The sequence below is a fragment of the Prionailurus bengalensis genome, chromosome A3 (assembly GCF_016509475.1).
Source record: "Prionailurus bengalensis isolate Pbe53 chromosome A3, Fcat_Pben_1.1_paternal_pri, whole genome shotgun sequence".
In the NCBI taxonomy this organism is placed as follows: Eukaryota; Metazoa; Chordata; class Mammalia; order Carnivora; family Felidae; genus Prionailurus; species Prionailurus bengalensis.
The window spans coordinates 119,019,093-119,046,474 of record NC_057354.1 but is presented as its reverse complement, the minus strand read 5'-3'; the positions used below and the strand labels follow the sequence as shown (position 1 = coordinate 119,046,474).

The 27,382-nt window shown below is 51.8% G+C and overlaps 2 protein-coding genes across 10 annotated transcripts; one reads left to right on the top strand and one right to left on the bottom strand.

Annotated features, from left to right (window-relative positions):
* Window positions 1-318: 318 nt before the first annotated feature.
* On the top strand, window positions 319-24,990 carry KHK (ketohexokinase). 8 transcript variants are annotated; one of them, XM_043604316.1, is made up of 9 exons: window positions 327-918; window positions 4,883-4,999; window positions 7,071-7,205; window positions 7,395-7,529; window positions 9,351-9,423; window positions 9,999-10,145; window positions 11,194-11,282; window positions 11,416-11,573; window positions 11,681-11,975. In XM_043604316.1, the coding sequence occupies exons 1-9, from the start codon at window positions 827-829 to the stop codon at window positions 11,764-11,766; spliced, it is 1,032 nt and encodes a 343-aa protein (XP_043460251.1). In that variant the 5' UTR covers window positions 327-826; the 3' UTR covers window positions 11,767-11,975. The 8 variants fall into 8 exon arrangements, with proteins under 8 accessions (XP_043460254.1, XP_043460257.1, XP_043460255.1 ...); XM_043604320.1 differs by lacking the exon at window positions 11,681-11,975 and having other exon boundaries at window positions 324-918; window positions 11,194-11,314; window positions 11,416-11,532; XM_043604321.1 differs by lacking the exon at window positions 11,681-11,975 and having other exon boundaries at window positions 324-918; window positions 11,194-11,323; window positions 11,416-11,527.
* Window positions 13,192-27,382, bottom strand: CGREF1 (cell growth regulator with EF-hand domain 1). 2 transcript variants are annotated; one of them, XM_043604325.1, is made up of 6 exons: window positions 27,199-27,382; window positions 15,670-15,753; window positions 14,500-14,565; window positions 14,351-14,421; window positions 14,086-14,210; window positions 13,192-13,867 (listed from the first exon to the last, which is right to left on the bottom strand). In XM_043604325.1, exons 2-6 carry the CDS (start codon window positions 15,744-15,746, stop codon window positions 13,421-13,423), a joined length of 786 nt encoding a protein of 261 aa, XP_043460260.1. In that variant the 5' UTR covers window positions 15,747-15,753; window positions 27,199-27,382; the 3' UTR covers window positions 13,192-13,420. The 2 variants fall into 2 exon arrangements, with proteins under 2 accessions (XP_043460260.1, XP_043460259.1); XM_043604324.1 differs by having other exon boundaries at window positions 15,670-15,758; window positions 27,199-27,380.

Genomic DNA, 27,382 nt, shown 5'->3' with positions numbered 1-27,382 from the left:
GTACGTATTCAAGGGTAGACAGAAGTACACAAGGGACGGACGGGGTGAGGGAGGTGAAGCCCCAGGTTCGGGACCCTGGTCGCCCCTCCTCCGGGCTCGGTGGCTCTGCGCGCACTTGCTGTGCACGCGCCGGCGGCCCGTGCCCGGCGCTCCTCTCCGGAACGCCCGTTCCGCCGGCGTCCGCCAGGGGGCTCTGGGAGCAGATTCCCGTCACGTGACCGCCGTTGCTCACCTAGCCGCCCCAGCTGCCCGGCGGGGGAGGCGGGGCCTCGAGCTGGGATTGGCTGGACCTCGGGGGCGGGGCGGAGCCGCGGCGACGCGCCGGGGAAGGCTAGAGCTGAGGGGGCCAGGCCGCAGCTTCGAGGCCCGGCACTACCGCGGTCTCGGGTCTGGAGTGGGAGTCGCAGGTGCAGGAGAGGGAGGGGCAAGGGGCGCCTTTCTACTGCACTTTTTTTTTGCATTCAGGAGATTGCCTAGCTGCAATCTAGAGAGGTTTGCATGAGCTTCGAGTCTGCCTGACAAGTGAGGAAATGGGGCCAAGAAGCGGGAAAGGTTGCCATCTGCTGGGCCACACCACCTGCTAAGGGAAGGCCGGGGACCAAGGCCTCGGGGGTCTGCGTTCCCAGGCCCGCTCGGTGGGCGTGGGGAGCAAGGGCCCTGCTCCGTTCCCTCGAGACTGCAGAAGGCTCTCTGAGGGGAGGAGCTCAGGACGCAGAGGAGGAGCCAAGTCCGCCCCAGGAGCGGGGACCCGATCCTCGGGGATAAAACGCAGAGCCCGGGAGGAACCCCGTCAGCCAGGCGGGCAGAAAGCTCCGGGAGCGGCCTCATGGAAGACAAGCAGATCCTGTGCGTGGGGCTAGTGGTGCTGGACATCATCAATGTTGTGGACAAGTACCCGGAGGAGGACACGGACAGCAGGTAGGGGCGCCCGGGCCCCTCGGACACCCCAGGGGCCGCTGCAGCCCCACGTTTGAGCCCGGCAGCTCAGACCCCAGGTCCGCGGGGCCAGGGGCCCCGCAGTGAGAGTCCAGCCTCGGGAGCTGGTGTCCCGTCCCCTCCGCCCGGGAGGACCTAGGGAAGGAATTGAGGCCGTTAGTAATAAAGCCCAGGCTTTGGATAGCACTGTGTTCGCCAGTTGCCGTTCCAGGAATCATTGTCCACGTTTTACCCATAAGCAGGTAGATGAAGAGATTTAACCAAGGGCGCAGAGCTAGTAAGGTGCGCGACCAGCTTCTCTCTTTTTAACAAAAAGACGGCTGCACTTGCCTCTTACCAGCATTTACTTCTAATTTATCTACCACGTATATCTCATCTATTTCTTAAATCTTGAGGTAGCTTACAATAAGTATGCAGTTAGACCGCAGGAACATTTAAAACCGTGGTATTTGAGCTTCACTCTAGCTTCAAGGCCTTGCTGGCACTGGAGGTGTATTTGGAGATGCTGTGGGTGGTGGATAGAGCTGGTTCACGTGCCATCACCAACGTGTTTCCCTGGCGCTAAATTCCAAAAGGAGTTTACCAGAAGTCCTTTTTTTTACAAAACACCGCGTCTTTCTTGGTTGTCTGGTAAAAGTGGAAGAGTCGCTGGTTGGCTCTTACATTTACTCTTGATAAGAACCTCACCGTTAATCACTGCAATCCCAAGAGGGCATTTCTGTGGGCTAGAATCTTTGGGTCCACCCAGCCCCGTCACATGCATTACACATAATTTCCTTACAGCAGCCAGTGGGCAGTATGGAAGGGTCAGTAGGATCCTCTCTTTATAGATGATGAAGCAGCTAAATATGTGGAGAAATTAAATAAGAATCGTAAGACCACATAGTTAGTGAGTGACAGAGCAGTAATTACAACGCCTAGGAATCTAGTGCTCCAGGCCTCGGTTGTCTCCTGTGCTCCCTCTGCCCATCTCACGGAGTTGACCCTTTGCTTTGGGCTGCTTTGTTTGCCAGAGGTTAGAGCCCTTGCCAGGGCACAGGGACAGTGGGGGAGGGGCACAAGGGGATGCTGCTCTGTAGACCTAGCCCCCGTCCCTACCAGGTCAAGCTGGCCCCAGGATGCAGTGCACCGTGAGGAGTTAGGCCTCCTCTCAAGAGAACAGTGTGGATCCCAGGACCGGAGGGCCCGGGGAGGAACCGGAGTGCCTGCTTTTCACAAGAGCTGCAGGCCCATTCCCTTTGAGCTTACTTAGGGGGAGAGGTTAGGATAAGGAGATCCTCGGGGCTCCCACTAGGACGAGCTCATTCTGAAGGTGGGCGCAAAGGAAGGTGCCTCTCTAAAGAGACCCTTCCCATGTTCTCCATGCTCCCTGCTCCCAGGGTGTACCCCCCTCTCCCCCAGACCCATAGCTCTGCTCCTCTGCTGAGCAGAGCCCTTGCCCATAGGGCCTCTGTCTGTCATGTGCCTAGCCCACCCAGCCCACCTTCTGGACTCTGTTGTGCTTCCCAGATGGGCAAGCCCAAGTGGGGACCCAGGCCTTCCCAAGTGGGCACCTCAGCCCCATCTGTCCCAGACTCTCTGTGCTCCACGGGCAGCTGGGACTCTCAGGAGCTGCCACCTGGAACTTGGCCAGACCCCTGAGGAACGGCCCTGCCTCCCAGAGTCCAGGCCAAGAAGAGCCTTCCAGAAAGCATCCTCTTGCTCAGCAGAGCATTTCTGCACAGGAAGTTGGGTATTCGTGTGACTTTGAAGGATCTCCACAAAGCCAAAGTGTGCAACCTTTCTGTGAAACCTCATCCAAGCTGGGGCCTAACTACTTTCTATTCAGAAATATAGAGCGCATTGCAGTGGTTTAGGGAGTCAGGAAACCTGGGTTCTGACAGCAGCTTTGTCATGAAGTATTGGTGTGATCTGAGCAAGTCAAATCCCACTGGGCTCCCCCTTTCTAATCTGCATGAAAATTTCTCTAAAGCTCATAGCTTGAGTAATGTTTGACCTTTTACAAATTAGTATCTTTTCTTTTTTTTTTTTTAATGTTTATTTTTGAGAGCAAGAGAGAGACAGAGCATGAGCTGGAGAGGGACAAAGAGGGAGGGAGACACAGAATCCGAAGGAGACTCCAGGCTCTGAGCTGTCGGCGTAGAGCCTGACGTGGGGCTCGAACCCATGGACCATGAGTGGGATGCTCAACCGACTGAGCCACCCAGGCACCCCAAATAGTTTCCTTTCTAATAAGATCACGGACACCTTTTCCCAAGGCTGAAGAGAACCACAGGGTTAAGTCTTGTGTGCCAAAATACCTTAGCCTAAAAATTCTGTTTCATTTCTTTCTTTTTTTTTTAAGTGTATTTATTTTTGAGACAGAGAGAGACAGAGCATGAACAGGGGAGGGGCAGAGAGAGAGGGAGACACAGAATCTGAAGCAGGCTCCAGGCTCTGAGCCATCAGCCCAGAGAGCCCGACGCGGGACTCGAACTCACGGACCGCGAGATCGTGACCTGAGCTGAAGCCAGATGCTTAACCGACTGAGCCACCCAGGCACCCCTGTTTCATTTATTTCTTAATTAGTGGTTCTTCTTACTGTGAGGCCACAGTTGCTCTTGTTTTTGGAACTGGAAGAATATAAATAACAGCCTGCACTGTTTACCTCCCAGTATTATTGGAGCACAATGAGAAATTGTTCCAGTGCTTTGACATGCATAAGTAATCATTTTTGTTGTTGAGAACAATGCAGTCCTTCGGGTGTATCTCCAGTTAGTTTCCTCGGAGTACACCTTGAGTTAGGTTTCCAGCAAAGATAGAGAAAAACTGAGGGAAAAAAAGGTAATTATGTGATGGGATGTTGTGTTAACAAACCTTATTGTGGTAATCATTTTGCAATACGTGCGTATATCAAGTCACCACATCGTATACCTTAAACTTATGGAGTGTTATATGGCAATTATATTTCAATAAAACTGCCAAAAAAGGGGGGGGGGGAAATGGAGAAAAACTGGTCTTCATCCAATAATCTTTTTTTTTTAATTTTTTTTTCAACATTTATTTATTTTTGGAACAGAGAGAGACAGAGCATGAACGGGCGAGGGGCAGAGAGAGAGGGAGACACAGAATCGGAAACAGGCTCCAGGCTCTGAGCCATCAGCCCAGAGCCCGACGCGGGGCTCGAACTCACGGACCGCGAGATCGTGACCTGGCTGAAGTCGGACGCTTAACCAACTGCGCCACCCAGGCGCCCCTCCAATAATCTTAACTTTTGACATTGCGTTTTTAAATCTTTAAAAAAATTTTTTTTCCTAAGTTTATTTATTTTGAGAGAGAGGCAGTGCAAATGGGGGAGGGGCAGAGAGAAAGGGAGAGAGAGAATCCCAAGCAGGCTCAGCACTGCCAGCGCAGAGCCTGACGTGGGACTTGAACCCACAAAACCACGAGATTGTGACCTGAGCTGAAGCCAAGGGCCGGATGTTTAACAGACTGAGCCACCCAGGCACCCCTTAACCTTGACATGGTAAAAGTTAGCTTTCCCTCCACATAACTCCTACATTGGTTACAGCATACAGGTTTGCTCCCTGTCTTACTTATTTTGACCTGAGTTGTTACTGAAGCAGGCTCCCCAAGGACAGGAGTAGGTAGCAGATTTGACACCTTTGGGAAGAGGCTCTTGAGTTATCCACCAATCAAGGTGGAGGCTGAAGGTCCCTCTGCCGGGGGGGGGGGGGGGGGGGGGGGGGGAGAGGTGGGTCATTGTAACCGAGGAGGAGGTCACCTGAGTTAGTGGAGCCCTCCTCTGAGATACCTGAAGGAGTGAAAATGGAAAAATCAAGATGCTTCCTGAGGGAGGCCTCCCAGCTTTTACACGCCCCGGGGCCCTGCCCCAGGACTGCGTTCAGTCTTGCTTATCCTGGCATCAGCCTGCTGGAGCTGCAGGGACCCTCCCTGTGTTTTGCAGGTGCTTGTCCCAGAGATGGCAGCGTGGAGGCAACGCATCTAATTCCTGCACCGTCCTCTCCCTGCTTGGAGCCCCCTGTGCCTTCATGGGCTCGCTGGCCCCGGGCCATGTTGCCGAGTGAGTGGAGGAAGGAGCGGGCAGACTGCCCTGTAGAAGGAAGTCTTAACCCTGGGTGGGGGTGGGGGGCTGGGGGCAGGCTGTGAGAAACGGTTTGTGGCCACCAGAAATGGGTGGGAGGGCCACGAGTGGGGCACCAGCATCCCAGACCCTCCCAAGCGCGGCTGTTTGCTGCTCGGGTGCTAACGCTCTCCTGTGAAAGCTTTTATTTCCACAGCCTGTTTCCCTGGCCACTTCCCAGAGCCTGCTCAGCTTCCCACCTTCTCCTTCCTTGCTTCCAACAGACTCTGCAATGGATGTGACTTTGCCCTTCTCAAGTCCCTAATCCTGGCTATGCTTGTGGCAGGAGGCAGCTAGGGACCTGCTGTCCCAACCCTCCCTCGGGGATGTCCAGCATCCATGGTCCTAGGGTTCAGGCCCATGGTTTCTTCCCCAGCTGAGGGGGCAGGGCCACTGCTGTGTCCCCGTGGTTCACTAAAGCAACAAGAGCAGCCTGCCGAGGACACCCTGAAGCCACGTGCTAAAGCTGGGCCCAGGCCCAGGCCTCCCAGCTCCCCGGCTGTGAGGCTGCAGCCCGTAGGTGGCCCGTACGCTTTCTCCATGTTGGCTGCTGTGGGGACCCAAGAGCCCTTTGACCCCTGGCCCCGCCAACTCAGCAAACGCTTATCAGGAGGTGAGGCCCACACTTTGCCCACTGTGGGCACTAGGGCAGGCTGCCAGGTTGCTGGCCTGTGAAGCACAGCCCTTTGAACCCTGGTTTCATGGGGGTGCTGCCAGAGCCCAGCCCCCTGAGCTGTGGCCAGATTCTCTTCCTCGGTGATCCAGCACAAAACAAATCAGTGGGCAAGGGCCCGCCCTGTGAGGTGGGACAGAGGGACCTGGTGCCAATAGCTGGCCACTTGTCAACCTTCTTCAGTGGCTGTCTTCCTTCCTGTTCCTCTGGCTTAGGGTGGTAGACTCACCTTTCTGGAACAATAATGCCGTTAGGTAGGCCATTCCAAATTCTCCCCCTTTGTTCAGCAAGCATTTAATGAGCACCTACCACGTGCTAGGCACGGAGGGTGCAAAAAATCATTTGGAAAACCACCCTGTAGTTTGCATGCTTTGGAAGGATCCTGCTATTTAAAGGATCTTTGAGGTGTACGACGAGGAATGATGCCCCAGCTTGATGCCTATATACAAATCTGTATTGTCCAGCCAGTGTGAGAAAGGCCAAGATGGTGGCTGGACCAGCGGTCATAGGACACTTTCCAGAGACGCTGCGGCCAGGAAGCGTGGGGGTGGCGCAGTCTCCCCCAGGGTCCACCTCCCACTCACTCTGATTAGAGGGGATTCTGGGGAAGAGTCCTGGACCAGGCCCCACGTCGAGGAGCATCAGGCACTGGGAGCCAGCTCACTGCCTGCGGGGTTCACCTTGCCACGAGAGGTGAGGGTGGTGGGTGGCCTCACCAAGGCAGCACCACTTCCTGGCCGGGTATCACGGAGGCAGCCGCGGACTGAGTGGAATCCCAGTAGCACTCAAGGGACTCCCGAGTGAAGAGTACCGTGAGGATGAGTGTGTAGAGGGCAGCTGGGGAGCGAAGTACCACCTTGGTAATTATCAGTTCTGCCAAGGCTTTGCATGAGACAGACCACAGTGCCCTCACCTGCTTCGTTCAAACAGGGCACGTGCTCCAGGCCCCCAGATCTACCCCATCTGGGTTCACTGAGCACATCCTTTCTGGCTTGAGTCAGACTGAAGGACAGGATCCGGGTTGGAGTTTACCTCAGCCAGGGCCTAAAAGAACGTCCCTTAGTGTTTCTCTCACTGAGTTCCAGGCTCTGTGCCCCTGCCTCTCCTGCCCCCTGGCATAGCCTCTGACAGCACGGTGATTCCCGGCTCCCTCCTAGCCCCCTCTGCTTGCAGCCAGAGTCCCTGCCGCCTCCCTCCAGTCCCCAAACCCTTTGCAGCCGGAGTCCCTGCCGCCTCCCTCCAGTCCCCAAACCCTTTGCAGCCGGAGTCCCTGCCGCCTCCCTCCAGTCCCCAAACCCTGTCGAACTACACCTCCCCTGGGTTACTCCGTCTCGGCAGTTTTGTCCTGGATGACCTCCGCCGCTATTCTGTGGACCTACGCTACACAGTCTTTCAGACCACGGGCTCTGTCCCCATCTCCACAGTCATCATCAACGAGGCCAGTGGTAGCCGCACCATCCTCCATGCCTACAGGTTTGTACGCCTGTCCGCACCTTGCCAGCCGCCGCCGCCGCCATCACCGAACTCCCGGAACGGGACCCTTCTTCTCAGAGAGGCACCCCTGCTCCGGCATTCCTCCTCAACCCTGAGGGAGGCCCAGGCCACTCGTAGGCTCTAATTTGTGTCTCCTTGCCCTTCCCTTGGCTCGGGCTCCACCTCAAGCTTCCTGGTGGCCGACTTCAGGCAGCGGGGCGTGGATGTGTCTCAGGTGGCCTGGCAGGGCAGAGGGGAAACCCCATGCTCTTGCTGCATCGTCAACAACTGCAATGGCTCCCGCACCATTGTGCTCTACGACACGTAAGGCCCCCCCGGCCTCGCCCTGGCACGGCCCACCAATCAGTTCCCTCCGCCTGCTCTCTGCCGCCTCTCTCTATACCAGAAATTGTCCTCATGCCAAACTGCTCAGTGATTTCTGAATTGTTTTCAATTAGGAGAGAAGTGAGGTGGGAAGAGATGTGCTTTGTTTTGCCTGGTGACTTGGCCTCGGTCACTACCAAGGATGGGCGGGCAGGCCTGCGCAAAACATAATTCGTGATGTAATTCCTCCGTAATTGGCCAATCAGCAGCCTGGGTATGGGTGTGGGGAAATTGTTCTGAGGAGCGGGGGACAGGAGGTGTGATTCAAACCATCTGAAGCCCTGAAGGGGACTCACTGGAATTTCCAGGATCAGCCCCAGGGTTGGCAGCCTGCAGCATGGCACCAAGGAGCTGGGTTTGGGTGTTCAGAAGAGATGAGCCCACCGCGAAGCTCCCTGCGTAATGAAGCCAGGCCAAATGCCACACACAATTCACAGCTGTTGCTGAAGTAGAGGGAAGGGGAACATTGGGTCAGCAGATCAGGGCCATCTGATGCCATGTTAACTGGGGGGAGGGAATCCCTTTAAAGTCCCAAGCTGCTAGGGAGAGGCCCTGTGGGCCCAGACCCTTCTTGTCTCCCCTAGATTGCCTCCTGAAGAATCTCAGACATTTAGCTTACTAAGAATCTAGCATGTGCCAGGTACTATGTTAGGGCTGAGGTGGTCCACACCCAGCAGCCCTGGGGTTCAGGCTGTCCCTACTGCCCGGCATGACTCTGGACCTGGGGAAGAGGGGGCAATTATCCTAGGACAAGCTTTATGGCCAGTGGTCTCTGGGCTCAGTGTGTCGCAATGAATAAGTGAGTGGGCATATATGCAAGCAATGACCTTCACCTTGGTCAGTCCTAGTGTTCTGCCCATCAGGTAACAATCTGTAGCAACTTTGATCAAGGACACCACATGGGTATTCACAGGAAGGGAAGGAGAGGAGTTCCAAGGAGAAACGTTTGTTGCCCTCTGGCCTCAGTGTAGGGAGATCCATACACGTTACCTTCAACTGCAACAAGCTGGTGGGTTTGGACCCATCTACCAAATGGGGAAGCAGCCTCAGAAAGGCCCAGGTACTCAGCTAGTTAACTGGATAGATTCGGCTGCAGAGCGGGAGGAATATAGGTTAGGTGTAGCTCACTGGTCAAGGCGGACCCTTCCCAGAGCTCCACACCTAAGTCAGCCAAACAAAAACTCATCCTCAAGCACCAACCTTGACCTCGGAGTTGTAACACAGAGCCGCCGAACTTAGAACGGTGGTGCTGTCACGGCTGGGACGCCAGAAGTGAACAGGACCAGACTCAGAGCAGCCATAGCTTTTGTAGATCACCAGGGCATTGCATGCTGGGAGCTGTGTGTGCTGCTGGCAAGGCGGGGAATTCTGGGAATTGTAGTCCCTGGTGCTCTTAGAGTACTCTGGGAGATGTGGTCCCCAAGGCACTCAACTGGCCTCTTGTCACATGCTGCAGTTGAGTTTACCCTTAGAAAATATCACAGCCTCCAACACCCAAAGGGCATTCTAGCAAACTGCTTCTAATCCCTGTCTGGATGGAACTGAGTGGGGCAAGGAGTGGTCAGGAGTTTAGCCTGGAATAGCGCCTATCCTGGAGCTGAGCCTCAGAAGCCTGTGCTGTAGAAGCCTGTGCTGTAGATGTAGTTTCTGGCCATGCTGCAGGCAGCACCAGGCAAAGGGGCCCCAGCAACCAGTTAGAGATCCCAGCCTTGGCTGACCTCACCATCATGCCTTTTCTGTCGTTTCTGTCCTATGACTTAGGAACCTGCCAGATGTGTCTGCTGCGGACTTTGACAAGGTTGATCTGACCCGGTTCAAGTGGATCCACATCGAGGCAAGTCCTGCCCTACCTGTGTTTTGAGGGGCTCAACGTGCCAGGTCCTCCACATATTTTGCCTTCTTAGTTTTTTTGAACCATGATGTACCTTAGAGATAAATGAATCCAAGTACCCTCATCCCCTCTCCATTCTTCTTTGTGTTTTCAGGTAGGAAACTAAGGCCCAGAAAGATTGGGTGACTTACTCAAGGTCACACAGCAGGGTGTAGGCACCAGAAGCAGGATGCCGGCTCCAGGCAAAGGCCCATGCTTTCTGTGTTACAGACTGCCCACCTCCTCTAGACTCTGAGAAGTCCCAAGTTCTAATCCTAGCCTTGTGATTTAATTTACTGTAGGTCCTTAAGAAAGTCTCTCTTTTATTCTTTTGTCTCCTCCTCTGTGAAATGGGGGGCGGGGGGGCTGGTCAATAAGGTCTCCAAGGTCCATGACTGCTCTAGAATTTTGAAACTTAGAATGGAGTTCCCGCCCCCTGCCTCCCCTCACCCAGAATTCCAGCAGGGAGGGAAGAATGAGCCAGATCAGCTGGGCACTGCCCAGCTGGTCCTGAGCTGCCCCGCCCCGCCCCGCCCCAGGGCCGGAATGCATCGGAACAGGTGCAGATGCTGCAGCGGATAGAACAGCACAATGCCAGGCAGCCTCCAGGTCAAAAGATCCGAGTGTCCGTGGAAGTGGAGAAGCCCCGAGAGGAGCTGTTCCAGCTCTTTGGCTATGGAGACGTGGTGAGTGGCCCACACAGCTTCCCCTTGCCACATCCTGCTAATTTGGTTCTTAAAGGGAGCCAAGCATTCCCTTGTTCTGCCTCCCACACCTGGAATGGCTTGGTGTCATTGGCAGGTGGGGGGCGAAGAGGCCCCCAGCTTTGGGCTCCCGTGCAGGCCTCAGCAGTGGCCACGGAGCAAAATTTCTCCGTCCCAGTGGGTGCATAGGTACGAGAGTAGCCAGGGGGCGGCTACTAGAGCCAGCCTCGGAGCACCCTGCGTGGGAGCATCTCCTCCCTGGGCCTCCTCAGTCTCCCCTTCTGTCAAATGGAAGAATGGGACTGTTCTCCCAGGTGTCCTCCAACTCTGGGGTGGGTGGCAGGCTGTGGGGGCCACTGAGGGGTGAGGGAGGATGGGAGGGGACTTGCATAGGGTAAGTCTGGGCAGTTCTGGAATGGAAATGAAACCTGAGTGACAATCCTGGCATCATAGCCTGAGCTGGTTGGACCTCCACTGTGGCGGCACAAAGGTACGGGTGCCTGAGCCACACCCTGGGTTTTTATTTGATTGGTGGGGGTGGAGCTCAGCTGAAGTATTTTTTAACAAAACTCTCTCTGGAAGTTCTAATGTGTAGCTGGTGTTGAGGAAGCTCTACAACCCTGCCCCTTTGTTTTATAGGTGAAGAAACGACCCAGAGGGCGTAGTTGCCTTAGGAAAACAAAACAAAAACGCCCGCGAGAGCCAGAGGTGTAACGTGGCAGTGGTAGCTCTCACCGCCAGATGGCGCTCAAGGCTCGCTGTGGGTTTTCAATTGCAGGGACATTCGTTGCTCTAGAACAAATAAACCGGGGATTTTTGCGTCACAATTTACAGGGCTGTATTCTAGCATATCTAGAGCAAGTATGAAAACGCATCCCAGTGGGACAGCGAGATACTACGTTGGGGATTTAGGTGGCCACGTTGGAGGAGTGACATTGCACTATGGGGGCAACGCCAGGCTGCTGGTGGTGAGTGACTGAGCCAGGACTAGGGTGGAGGTAACCGTCAGCCTCTCTTCCACTGCCCACAGGTGTTTGTCAGCAAAGATGTGGCCAGGCACTTGGGGTTCCGGTCAGCAGTGGAGGCCCTGAGGGGCTTGTATGGTCGTGTGAGGAAAGGGTGAGCAGGGGAAAGCCAGGAAGAGGCCTTAGGTACGGAGCGTGAGCCTGGACACTGGGGGCCTCCCTGAGGAGGGGGGTGAGGCTGGGGGCCCGGGTGGGCTGACAGCCCAGCTGAGTGGAGGGTCTTGCAGGGCTATGCTAGTCTGCGCCTGGGCTGAGGAGGGCGCTGATGCCCTGGGCCCTGACGGACAGCTGCTTCACTCGGATGCTTTCCCTCCACCCCGGGTGGTGGATACTCTGGGGGCCGGAGACACCTTCAACGCCTCAGTCATATTCAGCCTGTCCCAGGGTGAGTACCCCCACCGCCCCCCCCCCCCCCCCCCCCCGCACGAGGCCCAGGGCTGAGGCCTGCCTCTGCCCGGAGGACCCAGCTCATCTAGCTATTTGTCCCTCCAGGGAAGAGTATGCAGGAGGCTTTGAGATTTGGCTGCCAGGTGGCCGGCAAGAAGTGTGGCCTGCAGGGCTTTGATGGCATTGTGTGAATGCCCGATGGTGGCGGTTGCTGGCTTACACTACCCCCCTCCTTGGAGGCTGGCATCACCGGCCGCTGTTGCCTTCTCCCCTCCATCCAGCCTGGCACATGGGCTGCCCGGCTCCCTGGGCGGATGCAGACCGTGGGAGGGTTCCGCCTGTGTCCTGTGTCTCTCTCACACTGCTGAGCCACACAGGAAATAAATCTGCCCCAAAGCCAGCTTCCTTCTGCCAGTCTGTTTGTCTTTGATTCCTGAATTGCTCTGGCTGGGGACTCCGGAGGCTTTGATACTACAGCCCTTCACCCTCTTCTTCTCTAGTCCCCAAATTAACCTCCTTGCTGAGGCCCAGAGGAGGGGCTGCCTACACCAGAGCAGCAGGGAAGTACCCCAGACTTGCCTCCAGCTATGCCCTTGGTGGTGGCCCAGCCAGTCTGGTGAGGAGTAGCCACAGGGAGTGGGTAGAGACCTCGAGGCTTCCTGGCTGGGGGCAGGGGGACACTTCTGTCCTTGTGCCCCAGGGAACCTTCCGAACAATACGCCCATTTGAAAATCTCCTCTGCGCCCCTGGGCTGTCACAAGACTCCAGTCTTAAGGCTCCAGGACTGTCCACAAGGTTGAGCCAAGCTGATGGGCCAATGGGCAGGGAGCCTACTCTGGTTTGGTGGTGCCTTCACAATCTAAAAATATCTCCCCCCCCCCCCCATGACTGTCCCAGAACCAACAAGCCCCACCCTTAGAGCCGCCCTGTAGTTAAGGCTGTGCTTCAGCCACAAATGTGCCCCAGGATACAGTTGCTGTCCCGGAGGGAGACGGGGCCTGAGGGCATATTGGAATTCGCCTATTTTATAAGCTTCATAGGGGAGTTGGGGCAGGGTGTGTGAGGCCACAGAATGTGATACAGAGCCTGGGCTTTGCAGTCTGACACACGTGAATCCAAATCGGCCACTTAACTAGCAGTGTCACCTTGGGTGTATTACTGAATGCCGTCTTCCTCAGTTTCCTCATCTGTCAAATGGGGCTAATTCTGCCTGGTCACAGAATTATTGTGAGGGTACAATCAGACAACATATAAAATGTCCAGCATGATGGCTGGTACGGACCAGGCTCTCAATAAATGGCAGTTCTTGTTAATATTTGGGGGTGGGCACATACAGGGTGGTGGGGAAGACCTGCTCGGAGCTGCAGGAGGCTTCTGGGTGTCTGAACACCCGGTGGTGGGGGGGGCGGGAAAGGGAGCACTCGGGCTCCAGGGAGAGGCTGTGCTCTCTTCCCCGGCTTGTCTGCAGCCGGCCGGGCCCTACTGCTGCAGCCTGCTTGCCGGGCACCGTCCACGAACACTGGGAAAGCCGAAGTCCCTCCGAGAGGCCCTCCCGGTCCCCAACCCCCTGTGTCCCTGAGATCAGGCAGGCTAGACCTGTAGGTAGACGGCCTGAGTGGATGAGTTCATTCAGTTTTTATTGGCTGTCTGGGCCCTAAAGCTGCCCCTCAACTTAGGGTCTCCCTGAGCTGCACAGAAAGACCTGTCCCTACTGGGGCCAGGAAGTGGACAAAGAGGTGGTCCTCGTCGCAGCACGTGTGCGTGTGCACACACACACACACGACTCTCCGGGGCTTATGTTCTGGTACTGAGACTTCTAGGGAGGCAAGCTTGTGACCTCAAGATTTATATCTCATCATTCTCCAGTTGAACAGCATGAACTTCAAAGTCATTTGGGGTGTCCTTCGACTTCAGTGTTTCCCCTGGAAGCTCCTCTGCTTCCTTTCCAGTATCCCTGGCCTCTGCCTGTCCTATAGCCTCCGCTCCAGGGGCTTGGGCTTCTCTTTCAGCCTCTGCCTGTCCCCCAGCCTCCTGTACAGGCTCCAAGGACTCCCTTCTGGCCTCTACCTGTCCCCCATCTTCTCCTCTAGGACCCAGGCCTTCCTGCGTTTCTGGTCTTGATGGGCTTTTAGCCACCAGGGACTGCCTCCCAACATCTTGTGGCTCCAGAGGCTCTTTGGGCTCTGTGTGGCTTGGGGCCTCTCCTGGGAAGTTGATGAGCTCTGCAGGGGTCATGAGCCCATCCCCATTCAGGTCCTGGGTCTCGAGCACCTTGTCCACTACCAGGATCACCTGTGGAAGCACACAGTTGCTGTGAAGTCTACAGTGAACAGAGGTGTTCCCAGAAGCCCTGACCCTCCCAACACCTTCCTACATCCCTGCCATGCAGTGCTTTGAGCATTTCTTTTATAGTGGATTCACCAAAAGAGTCATGATGAAAAAACCCGAAGTCCCAAGAAGCGGCGTCTCCTTCGTGGGGGAGAAGGGGCCCCCCAGCCGGCAGGGCTTACCGGGTTGGCAATAGGAAAATCAGCAGCTCCAGGGGCCAGAGCTGCGGTCAACATGGACAGCAGTTCCAGGCCATCCAGCTGTCCACTCTGGTCATAGTCGTGGAGGGCAAAGAGGTAGAGGAGAACTAAGGGGGAGAAAGAAACTACATCAGAAGGGGCACTAGGGACAGATGGAGGAGGCAGGGGGCACCCGATGGCCTGGGGTCAGTCCTGACTCTGCTGCCCTAAGCCCCCCACCCGCCGGCCCCACGGCCCAGGCCCTCACCCTGCTCCCGGCTCATGTGTTCCGGCTCCTCTTCCATCTTCTCCAGTCCCTGTAGGTAGTTCTGCAGAAGCCTGGTGGAAACACGGGAAGTAAGCCCGAGAGAGGCCGGTCTGCAGACCCAGGCCTGCCCCCCAGACCAGCCCACTCACCGGAGCTGCTCCTGGCCTGGCTGGAAGGGGTTGGGCAAGGGCTGCTGCTGCAGGTCAGGATCCAGCCTGGAGGAGGGAGAGAAGGGCCGGCCTTGCAAAGAGCCTCTCACAGGATGCAGCCGACCGGCCTTCCACCCTCAAGCTCTTTGTAGGGTTCTCTCCCCAGACCCGAAGGGCATTGTTCTCTCAAATTCCCAAAAACCTGGTGGGGAGGGGGCCCTCCTGGTCTCAGAAGCAGAACCTTACTCCCTCAGACTATTCTTTTTGCAGATTCCTAACATAGATGCTAAGTGAAAACCCAAATAAAGCATCTGGTTAGACAGAGGCCAGATGAGGCCACACCTAGTAGATACAAGTTGGAGATCCAGGAAAACAGTGAGCGGGTGGCCAGACCACATGGATTGTGGTCACCCTTCTACTTTGGTGCCAGGCCCCAAGGGGCAGGTCTCTGGCTCAGCCCCGAGGCACTGCCCAGTTTTACAAAGACCCGATTTGCTCCACAAATCCACAGACTGGATTCTTTTTTCCAAGCTGAGGGCATTTATGTTGGTTTTGGAGTTTGAACCTACTCAGGGTCTCTTTCTCAGTCCTTAAAGCTCACGGTTTGCTCCCAGTTCTGGACAGGGCTACCTGTTTGCCCAAATCAGTCCAGACCTGTGAAGCCAGACTGTTGGCAGGAGCCACTGCAGTGGCCTTTGTCACCGCTGCCGGTCTTGCTGTTGCTCCTGGATCTGTCCCTCCACCCCACCCAGCACATCCACTGTGTAGCGTTCATACCAAAAACCTTGACAAAGGATGCTCGCGCAAAATAGAAATGGTCTGCTAATGATCTTGATGTCATCGGCATTCCCACTATAAGGTCTTGCTAAGAGGACCGCAGCCCCTTGCTTGGCCCACAGCTTCCACCTCATGCTTCACACCCCGTGGGAACGGAGCTCCTGGATCCCAGACACACTGACCCCAGCAAACGCGTACTGAATGCCCACCCTGCGAGGGGTGCTCTAACTGGCTTAGAGGCTGCAGTACCTGGGCAGGGAGCGGGGCTCAGATACAGAGATCAGGGAGCACAAAGCCCCGTCTCCTGCCTCCCAGAGGGGCCCACCACACCCTCAGATTCCCCAGAGACTGTCCCCATCCCAGCCCACGGCCCTGCCCTCTGAATCCCCTTACCTCACGGTTCCGTCCTTGGGAGCGGCCTGACCCAAGGGCAGCAGCAGCACTAACACTCTCACTGTCAAAGGTAACATCCTGGAACTGAACTAGGAACAGAGGTAGGGAGTCAAGGGGAAGGGGTGGAGGGTCGGTGGGCTAGACAGGAGCACCTTCTCTCCCTGCCCCCACCTGCAACCCAGGTGACAGGACTGCTGCTCAGGGCAGAGGCACAGACATCAGGGATCCCCTGTGGAATTCATTCAAAATGAATCTTACTCCAGACCCCAGGTGGAAGGCGCCTAAAGCAGACCTGCTGTGGTGGAAGCAGCAGTTAGGGCAGGAGCCCCTCCCCACACCCAGCTCCCTCTCCCCCCACCAGCCTCCCTGAGGTGCTCGGAGAAGTGCAATCTCAGTACATCTAATCCAGTCCAGTCACTCATTTTGCAGATGGAAACTAGCTCAGAGAGGTCAAGAAAAAGGCCAAATCAGAAATGCATAGGGATACAAAAAGACTAAGACTCGCACAGAGTAAGACTGTTAGTTTGTATTTATTAAAACTCACCCAAGAACAAATCAATAAAGGCTCAGTCTCCTTGCAACAGATCTAAACTCACATAGGGACGGAAACAAATCAGGGTCAAACCAACAGTGGCCCCAGGAACTATTTACTAAATGCAGTTAGGAAATCCCAATATAAAGAAAAACACAACAACTTTCCTTTGGACCTACTTTCTGTAAGCTCCCTGGCAACACAATCGCTTGGTTATATGAAAACAGTCAAACAGAGGAAGGATCGATCAAAAGCACAGAACATGGAGCTTTCTGATTACTCCCAGGTGCGTGTACATATCATATGAATTTCTGAGGAAGCGCACACCCACCACAGCTGAGGCCTGAGACCCTTGTCCCACTTCTAGGAAGACTAATCGCCAGGTGCTTGACAAATCACCTGGGCGGAGGACCAGGAACCCTCTGAAACCCTCTGCACCCTCTGAAATGCCATGCTGGCTAGCACTGGATTTTCCTGGAGAAACGTTTCATGAGATTCTCAAAGCGCTCCATGATTCTAACAAGGTTCAGAAGCACTGCAAGGTTGGACATCGACTTCCTAAGAGATGTGGGGTAGAGCAGGTGAGCATCCGGCCAACAGGAAGACACTTATGGGAGCCTGGCTGCAGTTGCACAAGCAGAACTGCCTTGAGGAAGAAGCAGCAAAACATGGACGTCTACAAGAAGGTAAAGCAACAGAGAGGCACGGGAGCCGTCTTTAGTTTTCTCTGCATACGTGGCCCCTACAGATACCATGAGTCGACATAGTTTATTGGCGTCCATAATCCCCAGTGGCCAAACACGAACACTGGCTGGCAACACAGATGCTTGAGCTTCAGTTGTTGTCCCCAAAAGAGAAGACACGTCTTGGGTCCATCCAAGGGAGGTAGTTGGGACTGAGATCTCCATATCAACTGCGGGCCCTCAGGGGTCTGGATACACCTCAGTGAAAGGGTTGTCTAGAAGAATATCCAGATCTCTATGTCGGAGACTATGATTGTAAATGTTTAAAGAAAGTAACTCCAAAGTTGGATAAAAATAGTATTTTTTCAAATGCATTGAGTTAGCAAGAAAGTAAGAAATTCTGAGTGCAAAAGCACAGTGAAAACGGTCATCCTGGGGGAAAGTGAGCTTGAAATCAGCTTTGCCTTAAAAGTGTCTGCCAAACCAAATCCAGGGGAATTTGCACTATCAATCTGAGTGCTTTGTGCAACAGAGGAGCCCAGAGATAAGGTCTGGACCCACCCATCGTGAGAAGACTGATAGGAAATCCCCTACGGAAAGCTGGGATTCAAACAGCCTGACTCAATCTAAGGGTGAACGAAAAGTAAACGTGTCACAAAGAAGGGCAGCACAAATCTTGCCAGTCTTGACCTTGGTGCTGGGTAGAAGGGATAAAGTCTTCCCTCAGAATTTGTAACAAGCCCGCTCTAATGTGGGTTCAGGACCTGAATTAATGCTATCTCTGTGGTTCAAAAACCTAAAGCAGATCATTTATATTTTAAGTGGTACCTGGTTGATGGTACCTCCAGTTGACTAGCAGAGGAAATTATACATCTTGTCCACGAAACACAACTCCAATCCCAGCTCAAAGAAATTCTGAGTATCGGTGAGCATGACCTTACAGCCAGAAAGTCATAAACATACAAGGAAATAAGACACTGTGAATGAGAGCCAGCTAACCAATAACGGGTGAACGCAGACTTGCAAAAATTAAAGACACTGGAATTATCATACAGAGAATATAAGGTATATTTAATATGTTTCAAGAAACCAAAGAGAAGTTTGAAACTATGCAGAAGGAATATGAACATAAAAATGACCAAGAAGATTTGAAGAAGAAACAAACATAACTTACACAAATACAAAGAAAAGGTTGATTTTAAAATGCAATGGGTGGGGTGCCTGGGTGGCTCAGTCGGTTAAGCGTCTGACTTCAGCTGGGGTCATGATCTCACGGTTCATGAGTTCGAGCCCCATGTCAGGCTCGGAGCCTGGAGCCTGCTTCGGATTCTGAGTCTCTCTCTGTGTCTCTCTCTTTCTCTGCCCCTCCCCCACAGGCACTCTCTTTCAAAATAAATAAATAACTTTTTTTAAAAAAAGCAGTCAGAAAGAAAAGGTAAATACCCCAGAAGGAAGAATAATTAGACTGACAGCTGATTTCTCAACAGCAAGAGTGATGCTAGATTACAGTAGTATCTTAATACATTGAGAAAGGCAGGGGGGAGGGGGTGGGGGTGGGGAGCGGCGGTGGGGAGATTGCCATTCTAGAACTCCAGTCTCAGCAAAATTCTTTCAAGAATGAGGTGAAATAAAAACAATTTCAGTAAACAACAAATTAGAGAATATGCCACCAACATTCCTCCAGTAAAGGAAATTCTAAGGGATCTGTTTCAGGAAAAAGGAAAGTGATCCCCAAAGGATTTGAAATGCAGGGGAAAATGGTAAGCAGAAAAGAAATCAGAAAGTATTTGGGAAAATATAAACAAACATAGATTGACAACTATGTTAATACAGGGGGCAGAAAAGGTGGCCTGAGCTACAATATCAGACAACATTAAGATGTAAGGTGCGGACGGTTGTTTGGGAAGAAAGTAGACATACTGAGCAACTTTGTTAAATACGCATGTAAAAGTTTTAAGGATAACCACTAAAAAAATAGAAATGGAATGCATGACCTCAAACCACCAGAGGAAAAATGAATGGAATTTAAAAAAAAAATAAATTCGGGGTGCCTGGGTGGTGCAGTCGGTTAAGCGTCCGACTTCAGCCAGGTCACGATCTCGCGGTCCGTGAGTTCGAGCCCCGCGTCGGGCTCTGGGCTGATGGCTCAGAACCTGGAGCCTGTTTCCGATTCTGTGTCTCCCTCTCTCTCTGCCCCTCCCCCGTTCATGCTCTGTCTCTCTCTGTCTCAAAAATAAAAAATAAAACGTTGAAAAAAAAATTAAAAAAAAATCAATTCGAAGAAAGGCATTACAAGAGAAAAAAACTAAAGAAAAATTAAAAAGGAAAGGCAAGTAGAAGGGCGCCTGGGTGGCTCAGTCAGTTAAGCATCCAACTCTTGATTTCAGCTCAGGTCACGATCTCATGGTCTTGAGACTGAGTCCAGTGCCGGGATCTGTGCCGGGTATGGAGCCTGCTTTAGGATTCTCTCTCCCTCTGCCCCTCCCCTGCTTGCACAAGCATCGGCACTCTCTCTCTCTCTCAAAAAAAAAAAAAAAAAAAAGCAATAATAGACAAAAGAAAGCTACTATAGCTTTATTGACTAGACTTTAACGCATGATTATAAATAAAAGAATGTCATTACAAAATTCATAAAACTTGAATCCCATAGGAGGATAACATAATTCTGAACTTGTATGTGTCTAATAACGTAACCTCAGAACATCCAAAATAAAAACTGGCATAACACTACACACCTATTAGAATTGCCAAAATCCAGACAAAATCCAGAACACTGACAACACCAAATGCTGGCAAGGATGTGAAGCAGCAGGAACTCTCATTCGTGGCTGGGGGAATGCAAAACGGCACAGCCACTTGGGGAGACACCTGGGCAGTTTCGTATAAAGCTAACCATATTCTTACCACACAATCTAGCAATTACACTCCTTCATATTTAGTGAAAGGAGCTGAAAAATTATGTCCGCACAAAAACCTGCACACAGATGTTGATAGCAGTTTTATTCATAATTGCCACAACTTGAAAGCAAAGAAGATACCCTTCAGTAGAAGGATGGAGAAATCAACTGCGGTCTATCCAGACAATGGAATATTATTTAATGCCAAAAAGAAATGAGTTCTCAAGCCATGAAAAGACCTGGAGGAACTTAAATGAATATTACTAAGAGAAAGAAGCCAATCTGAAAAGGCTGTGAGCTAAATGATTCTGACTATCTGACATTCTGGAAAAGGCTAAACTATGGAGACAGTCAGAACATCAGTGCTTGCTAGGGGTTGGGGTGGAAGGGATGAATAGGAGGAGCACAGAAGATTTTTAGGGCAGTGAAACTACTCTGTATGATCCCATCATGACAGACACATGTCATTATACATTTATCCAAACCCACAGAATGTACACCACCAGGAGTGAACCCTAACGTAAACTATGGACTTTGAGTGATGATGTGTCAATGCAGGCTCAACCGTCGTAAAAATTGGACTCTCTGGTCTGGAATGTTGATAATGAGGGAGTTGTGCATGAGGGGCTGAAGGGGGGAGGTATATAGGAAATCTCTATACTCCCCTCTCAATTTTGCTGTGGACCTAAAACTGTGCTAAAAAAAATAAAGCCTTTAAAAAAAAAAAACAGGCAGAACTACAAGGAGAAAAGTCGAATCTGCCATCATGGTAGAGAATTTAACATATCTCATTTAGTATTTGAAAGATTAAGCAGACTACACATTAGTAAGAATGTAGAAGGTTGAATAAAACATTTAATATGCCTGGGCTAAATGGGGGCGCCTGGGGGGCTCAGTCAGTTGGGCGGCTGACTTCAGCTCAGGTCATGATCTCACAGCTTATGAATTCGAGCCCCGCATCGGGCTCTGTGCTGACAGCTTGGAGCCTGGAGCCTGCTTCAGATTCTGTGTCTCCCTCTCTCTCTCTGCCCCTCCCCTGCTCACACTCTGTCTCTCTCTCTCTCAAAAAATAAATAAACATTAAAAAAGCATATGCCTGGGGCGCCTGGGTGGCTCAGTCGGTTAAGCGTCCGACTTCGGCTCAGGTCATGATCTCGCGGTCTGTGAGTTCAAGCCCCGGGTCAGGTTCTGTGCTGACGGCTCAGAGCCTAGAGCCTGTTTCAGATTCTGTGCCTCCCTCTCTCTCTGACCCTCCCCCGTTCATGCTCTGTCTCTCTCTGTCTTAAAAATAAACGTTAGAGGAAAAAGAAAAAGAATCTGTCTCACCCTGTATTATATGCCTAACATACAATTACATTAGAAAGCAATAACAAAAATTATGTAAAAAATCTCACGTATATGGAAATCTAGAAGTCATACTTGTATGTGGATCAAAGAAGAAAATCATAATGGAAACTGTTAAATACTTAGAATTGGATAATACTGGGAGGATATGCATGAAAACAAGATAGGTAATCAAAGTGGTATCAGAGGGAAAATGGATTGACTTCAAAGTGTATATTAGAAGAAAGGACTAAAAGTTAATGAGTTAAACCTTCCAACTCAACAAGCTAGTAAAACAGAATAAACTAAGAAATAAAGTAATAAAAGATGGCAGAAATTAGGAACACGATAGAGAAGAGCAGCAAAGCCAAATACTGGTGTTTCTTTTCTATTTTTTAATAATTTTTAATGTTTATTTATTTATTTATTTATTTATTTTTACTTATTTTTGAGAGAGGGTGACAGACAGTGCCTGAGCGGGGGAGGGGCAGAGAAAGAGAGGGAGACACAGAATCCGAAGCAGGCTCCAGGCTCTGAGTGGTCAGTGCTGAGCCCCACGTGGGGCTCGAACTCATGAACAGTGAGATCATTCCCAGGTCGGAAGCTCAACTGACTGAGCCTCCCAGGCGCCCCATCACTGGTGTTTCTTTAAAAGGACTAATACAGGGGCACTTGGGTGGCTCAGTTAGTTGAGCTTCTGACTCTTAGTTTTGGCTCAGGTCATGATCCTAGGGTTGTGGGATCGAGCCCTGATTTGGGCTGAATGCTGAGCATGGAGCCTGCTTAAGATTCTCTCCCTCTCTCCCTCTGCTCCCCCTCTCTAAAATAAAAAATAATAAATAAATAAATAAATTTAAAAAGGGACTAATTCAATAGACAAACCTCTGACAATTCGCATTAAGAACAAAGAGAAAAGGTACAAATAAAATGAAAATGGGGACATAACTATAGAAACAGCAGAGATTTGAAAACTTCTTAGAGGATAGAGCTAATTTCCTAGAAAAACTTAGTAGCAAAACTGATGGAAAAGGAAATAGCAAATCTTAATAGTCCTATAACCATTACATAATTTGAATCAGTGAGGATTAACCTATATCACTTGAGGGACTACAAACCTGAAACGTTTCTAGAGAGGTAATCTGCAAATATGTATTCATTGCCATGAAACTCTGACCCAATAACACCATCCTGAGGATTACATAGGGAAGAACTCAAATGGAAAAAGAAACTACAAAGATATCTATAACCGTGCTATAAATATTAGTCAAAGAAACAAACAACCTGACATTGTCTAACATTTAAGCAATGGCTAAGCGAATCTCATTATAAGACGGAGCAATAAAAAATGATAAATACTGGGGCGCCTGGGTGGCTCAGTCGGTTAAGCATCCAACTTCGGCTCAGGTCATGATCTCACGAGGTTAGTTTGAACCTCGCATAGGGCTCTCTACAGAGCCTGCTTCAGATCCTCTGTTCCCCTCTCTCTGTCCCTCCCCAGCTTTCGCGTGCGCGCACTCTCTCTCTCAAAAGTAAACATAAAAAAATGTAAATACTACAAACTCATAAGTCTTAAAGGAAAAAATAGACAGATTTGAATATATCAAGGGTTTTAAACTGCTGTATCACGAAGGGCATGGTAAGTCAAGTGCAGTGGGACAGGTGAGGACTGGAGGCAAGTAGGGTTTCAACACCGCTGCCTACTGCAACAGGGGGTTCAAGACAGAAATCTCAACAGAAAGTCCATGGAGACTGAGTGGAAATGCAAGAACTGCAGGGATGTGTGCCTTAGCCAGGAGGGTTAGAGGGAAGGTCCTGCCCGCAGGGCACCGGAGCACCCAGGAAACAATGGCTGAAGGACGATATAGGTGAAGGGGTCTGGTATCCAGAGTGCTGTTGGGTTTTGGGGGTGGTGACGGCAAGGTTCAGCTGAGGGTTCTCTAAGGCGGAAGGAGAGGCACATAATGGCTGAGAGGGCCAGCTGGCCAAAAGAGGCCAGACGGAGAATGCCAGAAAGTATAGATCCTGGGACCAGATGCCACAGAGGACAGCATGGGTAGCACCAGATGTCAAAGACTTTTCATGACAAAGGCCAGGAGCGTGAGCATCTGTAGGGAAGGCAAGTATAAATACTAAGTTTGTAGAATGAAGATAAAGTGTATTTGGTTCTTCAATATTTATTGAGCGCCTACTATATGTGAGGCACTCTTATAAGTGAGATGAGAGTATGAAGGAGAAGTACTTATTCCTTTTTTTTTCTTAAAGCTTGCAAATATATAAGTAGGAAAAGATACAGATGTTAAGCAATGATTAAGAGAAAGAGAAACACAGAATTATAAGGCATAGGTGGCACAGCCCAAAGTGTAAGGGAAGGGGCCCTAACCTCAGGCTGCCTGAATCCAAATCGTGGCTCTGGAACGCAGTAGCTGTGTGACTTCTGTGTTTCGGGTTCTCGTGTGGCACGTGAGGCGGACCTCTCGTGGGGTGTGGTAAGGGTTAAATGACACAAGATTTGGGGCACCTGGGTGGCTCAGTCGGTTAAGCAGCCGACTTTGGCTCAGGTCATGATCTCGCGGTCTGTGAGTTCGAGCCCCGCGTCGGGCTCTGGGCTGACAGCTCAGAGCCTGGAGCCTGCTTCAGATTCTGTGTCTCCCTCTCTTTGACCCTCCCCCGTTCATGCTCTGTCTCCTTCTGTCTCAAAAATAAATAAACGTTAAAAAAAATTTTTTTTTAATAAATAAATAAATAAATAAATAAATAAATGACACAAGAGTTTACATATCTTGTAAAATCCCATGCCTGGCTGTACAATAATGCCTTCTTCCCCTCCAGAAGTTTTCTTGGACTGCTCTGCAGTGGCTTCACACATCCCCACCCCTCCCTGGATACCCTCAGATGGTGTGGGTATACCCCACACTACCGCACCCCCCCCCACCCCCATCTGTTTTCTGCCAGGACCTATGCCTACAGGAGGCACTGAAGTAATTTAAATCCCTCAGAGCTGTCCAAACCTATTATCCAGGCTTAATGTGTTATCATCCACTACGAGTTGCCTTTTAAAAGAGGACTCTCTGGGGGTAGCAACTCAGGCATAAAGGAGAAGCACCCTCCGGTCCCACTAATGTACACACTCGTTAGGCCAAATGTGCTGGTTTGAAAAAACATGTCTGCAAATTCTTTGACACTTCTTCCCACAAAGGATTGAGTCTAATTTGCCTTTCCTTGTATATGATCTGGACTCAGCCACTCACTCCTAATGAAGAGCTGAAATGATGCTACGTGACTTGCAAGTGTGGGTCTTCAAAGGTGACATAGCTTGTACCCGGTTCTGGTTCTCTCTCCCTCTCTCTCTCCCTACACGCAGATATGCGCGTCTGAAGCCCTGAGCTGCCGTGGAAGAAGTCTGGCGTCCCTGAAGCTACCGCGCCGAAAAGACTGGAGAAACCACAGACAGCGAGATGTCTGAGGAGCCTCGGCTGTTCTGGCCTTCAGCCGCTCACATCTCCCCAGCCCAAGGACCATCCAGGAGAAAGAGCAAACCTTCAGGTGATTCCGACCCCCAGCTTTCCAGGTGCCCCAGCCCACATTGAATGGAGCAGAAATGTGCTTGTCTCCATACCCCTGCCCAGACGGCACGCTCGTGACCAAAGTCAAAGTTATTGTTTTCAGCCACAAAGTTTCGAGGCGGTTTGTTAAAGTTGTCTGAGTAATCTGAACTGCGTGTGACCTGGGCAGTCACACAGGGGCCCAGCTCTCGGAGGGGCCCTGTGCTTAGTGTAATACTCTGCTGTCCTTGTTTTGAAATTCTTTTTCTTTAATATATTTTTTAATGTTTATTTATTTATTTATTTATTTGTTTGTTTATTTATTTAGAGAGTGCAAGCAGGGGGAGGGGCAGAGAGCGAGGGAGAGAGAAACTGTCAGCATAGAGCCCAGTGTAGGACTCAAACCCATGAACTGCAAGATCACGACCTGAGCCAAAATCAAGAGTCAGCCGTTTAACGGACTGAGCCACCCAGGCACCCCTCCATCTTGAAATTCTTAATTTTGTTTTTGTCCTGGGCCCTGAAAAGCATGTACCCTGTCCACACGAATTACCAGTACTCTCCTCCTCTCGGTCGTATGCACCCATCACAAGTATGTAACTATGCAGCATGTGTAGTGGACAGAGAACAGAGCTTTGGAACCAACCAGGCCTAGGTTCAAATCCCAGCTCCACCACAGGCTGTCCTCACTGAACTTCAGTTACCTTACCTGCACAAGGGAGATAATAACAGTACGCAACTCACAGGGTTACAGTGAATGTTAAGTGCATAACGAAGTACTTCTTGCACAAATTAATGCAGTAGCCTCTCTCTTGCCCTTGCCTCTGGTATCTTCTCCATTTAAAGGACCCTCCATACCCATATCACATTAATCTTCCTTAGCTGGAACTCCAAAATCTTCAGTGGCACCCTATTTCTATTAGAGTCCAAAGTCCTCACCTCGGCATTTTCAAGGCCTTCTACAATTAGATAGATAGCAGGTCACCATTTTATACTCATCTTCTGGTGCTCTATGACACTAATGCTCTGCTGCAAACAGAGGAGAGGCTCCCAAAATACCTCTCACTTTCACTTTACAGTGCTTTTGCCCAAGCTGTTCTACCTTCTACCTGGAATAACCTGGGCCCTCCTGACAACCTTAGCATTCTGACGATAGTTCACGTCACAAACTTGAATAACTGGATGTGGACTGTTAATGTCAATCCAAGTAATATTCTCAGGAGTTATGCTTCAAACCGGCATTGTTAGTACAGATGACCCACCTATATTGCTTAAAGGAAGTCAGCTACAGCACTTCAAGTAATGTGTGATGAGGTTGGCATAATGTGACTTGTCCACACGTAAGACATTTCTCAGCATTTACAGAAGCTTTTGTAAGCAACAGAAGAAATAAAGCCATTATTGAACCGCTGCCTGTCAATTAAAATGTTCCTAATCGTTTCCTATAACTATGATGCTCATAAACGTAATTTACTCTCATGACGACACGAAAGCCACTGCAACTCATAGTTAAGAGTTGTGATGTAATAGTTACTCACATCCTTCACACACACTCCCATTCATACACTCCCAGTCACAGCGACTCTCAGGCCTCAGATTTCTTCAAGCCTTTGCCTCCGAGCACCGGAGGGGAGCCCAGCCTTGGGGTCAGACCTCTGATCAAACCCAGCCCCTCCGTCCTGTCCCTGGGGCCTAGGTGGGTGTCTGAGTCTCTCTGTGCCTGGAACAACAGTATCTGCCTTGTATGGGCCTGGGAAGATGCAGTGGGATAATGTCTGTTACATGACTGGCAGCGAGCGCATGCTCTTTGAGTATTTCCAGAGAATCTAGGAAGTGGCAGGGGCCTTTTATCTTGGGTAGCTTCCCATCCAATGCAAAGCTTTCTTCCACAGCATCCCTGTCAATGGCCATTCAGCCCCCGCTTGACTTTCCAGGGCAGGAGTCTAGCACCTCATAGGGCATCCATCCCATTTCTGGCTGAGTCTAACTGTCCCAAAGTTCTTTTGAACCACATCCTCACCCTTAACTTATCCCTCTGGTGCCCCCTGTGCCTCCCAGGACACTCCCCTCCCCCAAAAGAAGAGAGAGTGGCTTTACGGCCAAAAAGGTCCCCCACACCTGACAGCTGGTCTCCACCCTAACACTTCCAGCTGGCCCCAGCTGGGGTCCCTCCCCAGTCCCCCTTTTCTTCATCTGTCAAATGAGGATGAAACTCCTGCCTGCCCCCAACCTCCCTCCCACGATGTCAGAGAGACAAAGGAGACATTGGGGGGAAAGGCGGCCGGGGAACTGTGAAACCCCATCACCACGCCTAGAGAGCTCAGGATTCGCTCTCCAGCCCCTTCCTCTACTCGCCCTCCGGGGTAACCTCCTCCCGGGAGGTGCCCCGAGGCTGGAGCCGCCGCTCCTCGCCGCCCCCGCCCGGGGACGCAGAGGGGCGGCGCCCGCAGCCTGGGTCCCCAGAGGCCGGAGGCCGCCCCCGCCCCGCGGTCCCACGGCCCCCAGCCCGCCAGGCCCGGGGCGAGGCCGCCCGACGCCGAGCGCGGACCCACCTGCGGCGGCGCGGCGAGGGCTGGGGTCCGGCTTCGCGGCGGCTGGAGGCTGTGCGCCGGCCGCGCCTCGGCTCGCCGCCGCCGGGCCCTCCCCCGGGCCGCTCCACGTGGCCGCTCCACGTCGCCCTCCGGCCGGCCGCCGCCCTGGCCCGGGCAGAGTCCGCAGCGCCAGCGGCCGCGGTCA

Bases quoted from the DNA above. Each gene is read 5' to 3' on its own strand.
- CGREF1 (XM_043604325.1), bottom strand. From the start codon at position 15,746: ATGTTACCTTTGACAGTGAGAGTGTTAGTGCTGCTGCTGCCCTTGGGT. The intron at 14,566-15,669 runs GTAAGGGGATTC...TCCCTCCTCCAG, and splicing joins CCCAAGGACGGAACCGTGAG to GCTGGATCCTGACCTGCAGC. The intron at 13,868-14,085 runs GTAAGCCCTGCC...GTGCTTCCACAG, and splicing joins ATTTTCCTATTGCCAACCCG to GTGATCCTGGTAGTGGACAA.
- KHK (XM_043604316.1), top strand. From the start codon at position 827: ATGGAAGACAAGCAGATCCTGTGCGTGGGGCTAGTGGTGCTGGACATC. The intron at 7,530-9,350 runs GTAAGGCCCCCC...CCTATGACTTAG, and splicing joins ACCATTGTGCTCTACGACAC to GAACCTGCCAGATGTGTCTG. The intron at 10,146-11,193 runs GTGAGTGGCCCA...CACTGCCCACAG, and splicing joins TCTTTGGCTATGGAGACGTG to GTGTTTGTCAGCAAAGATGT.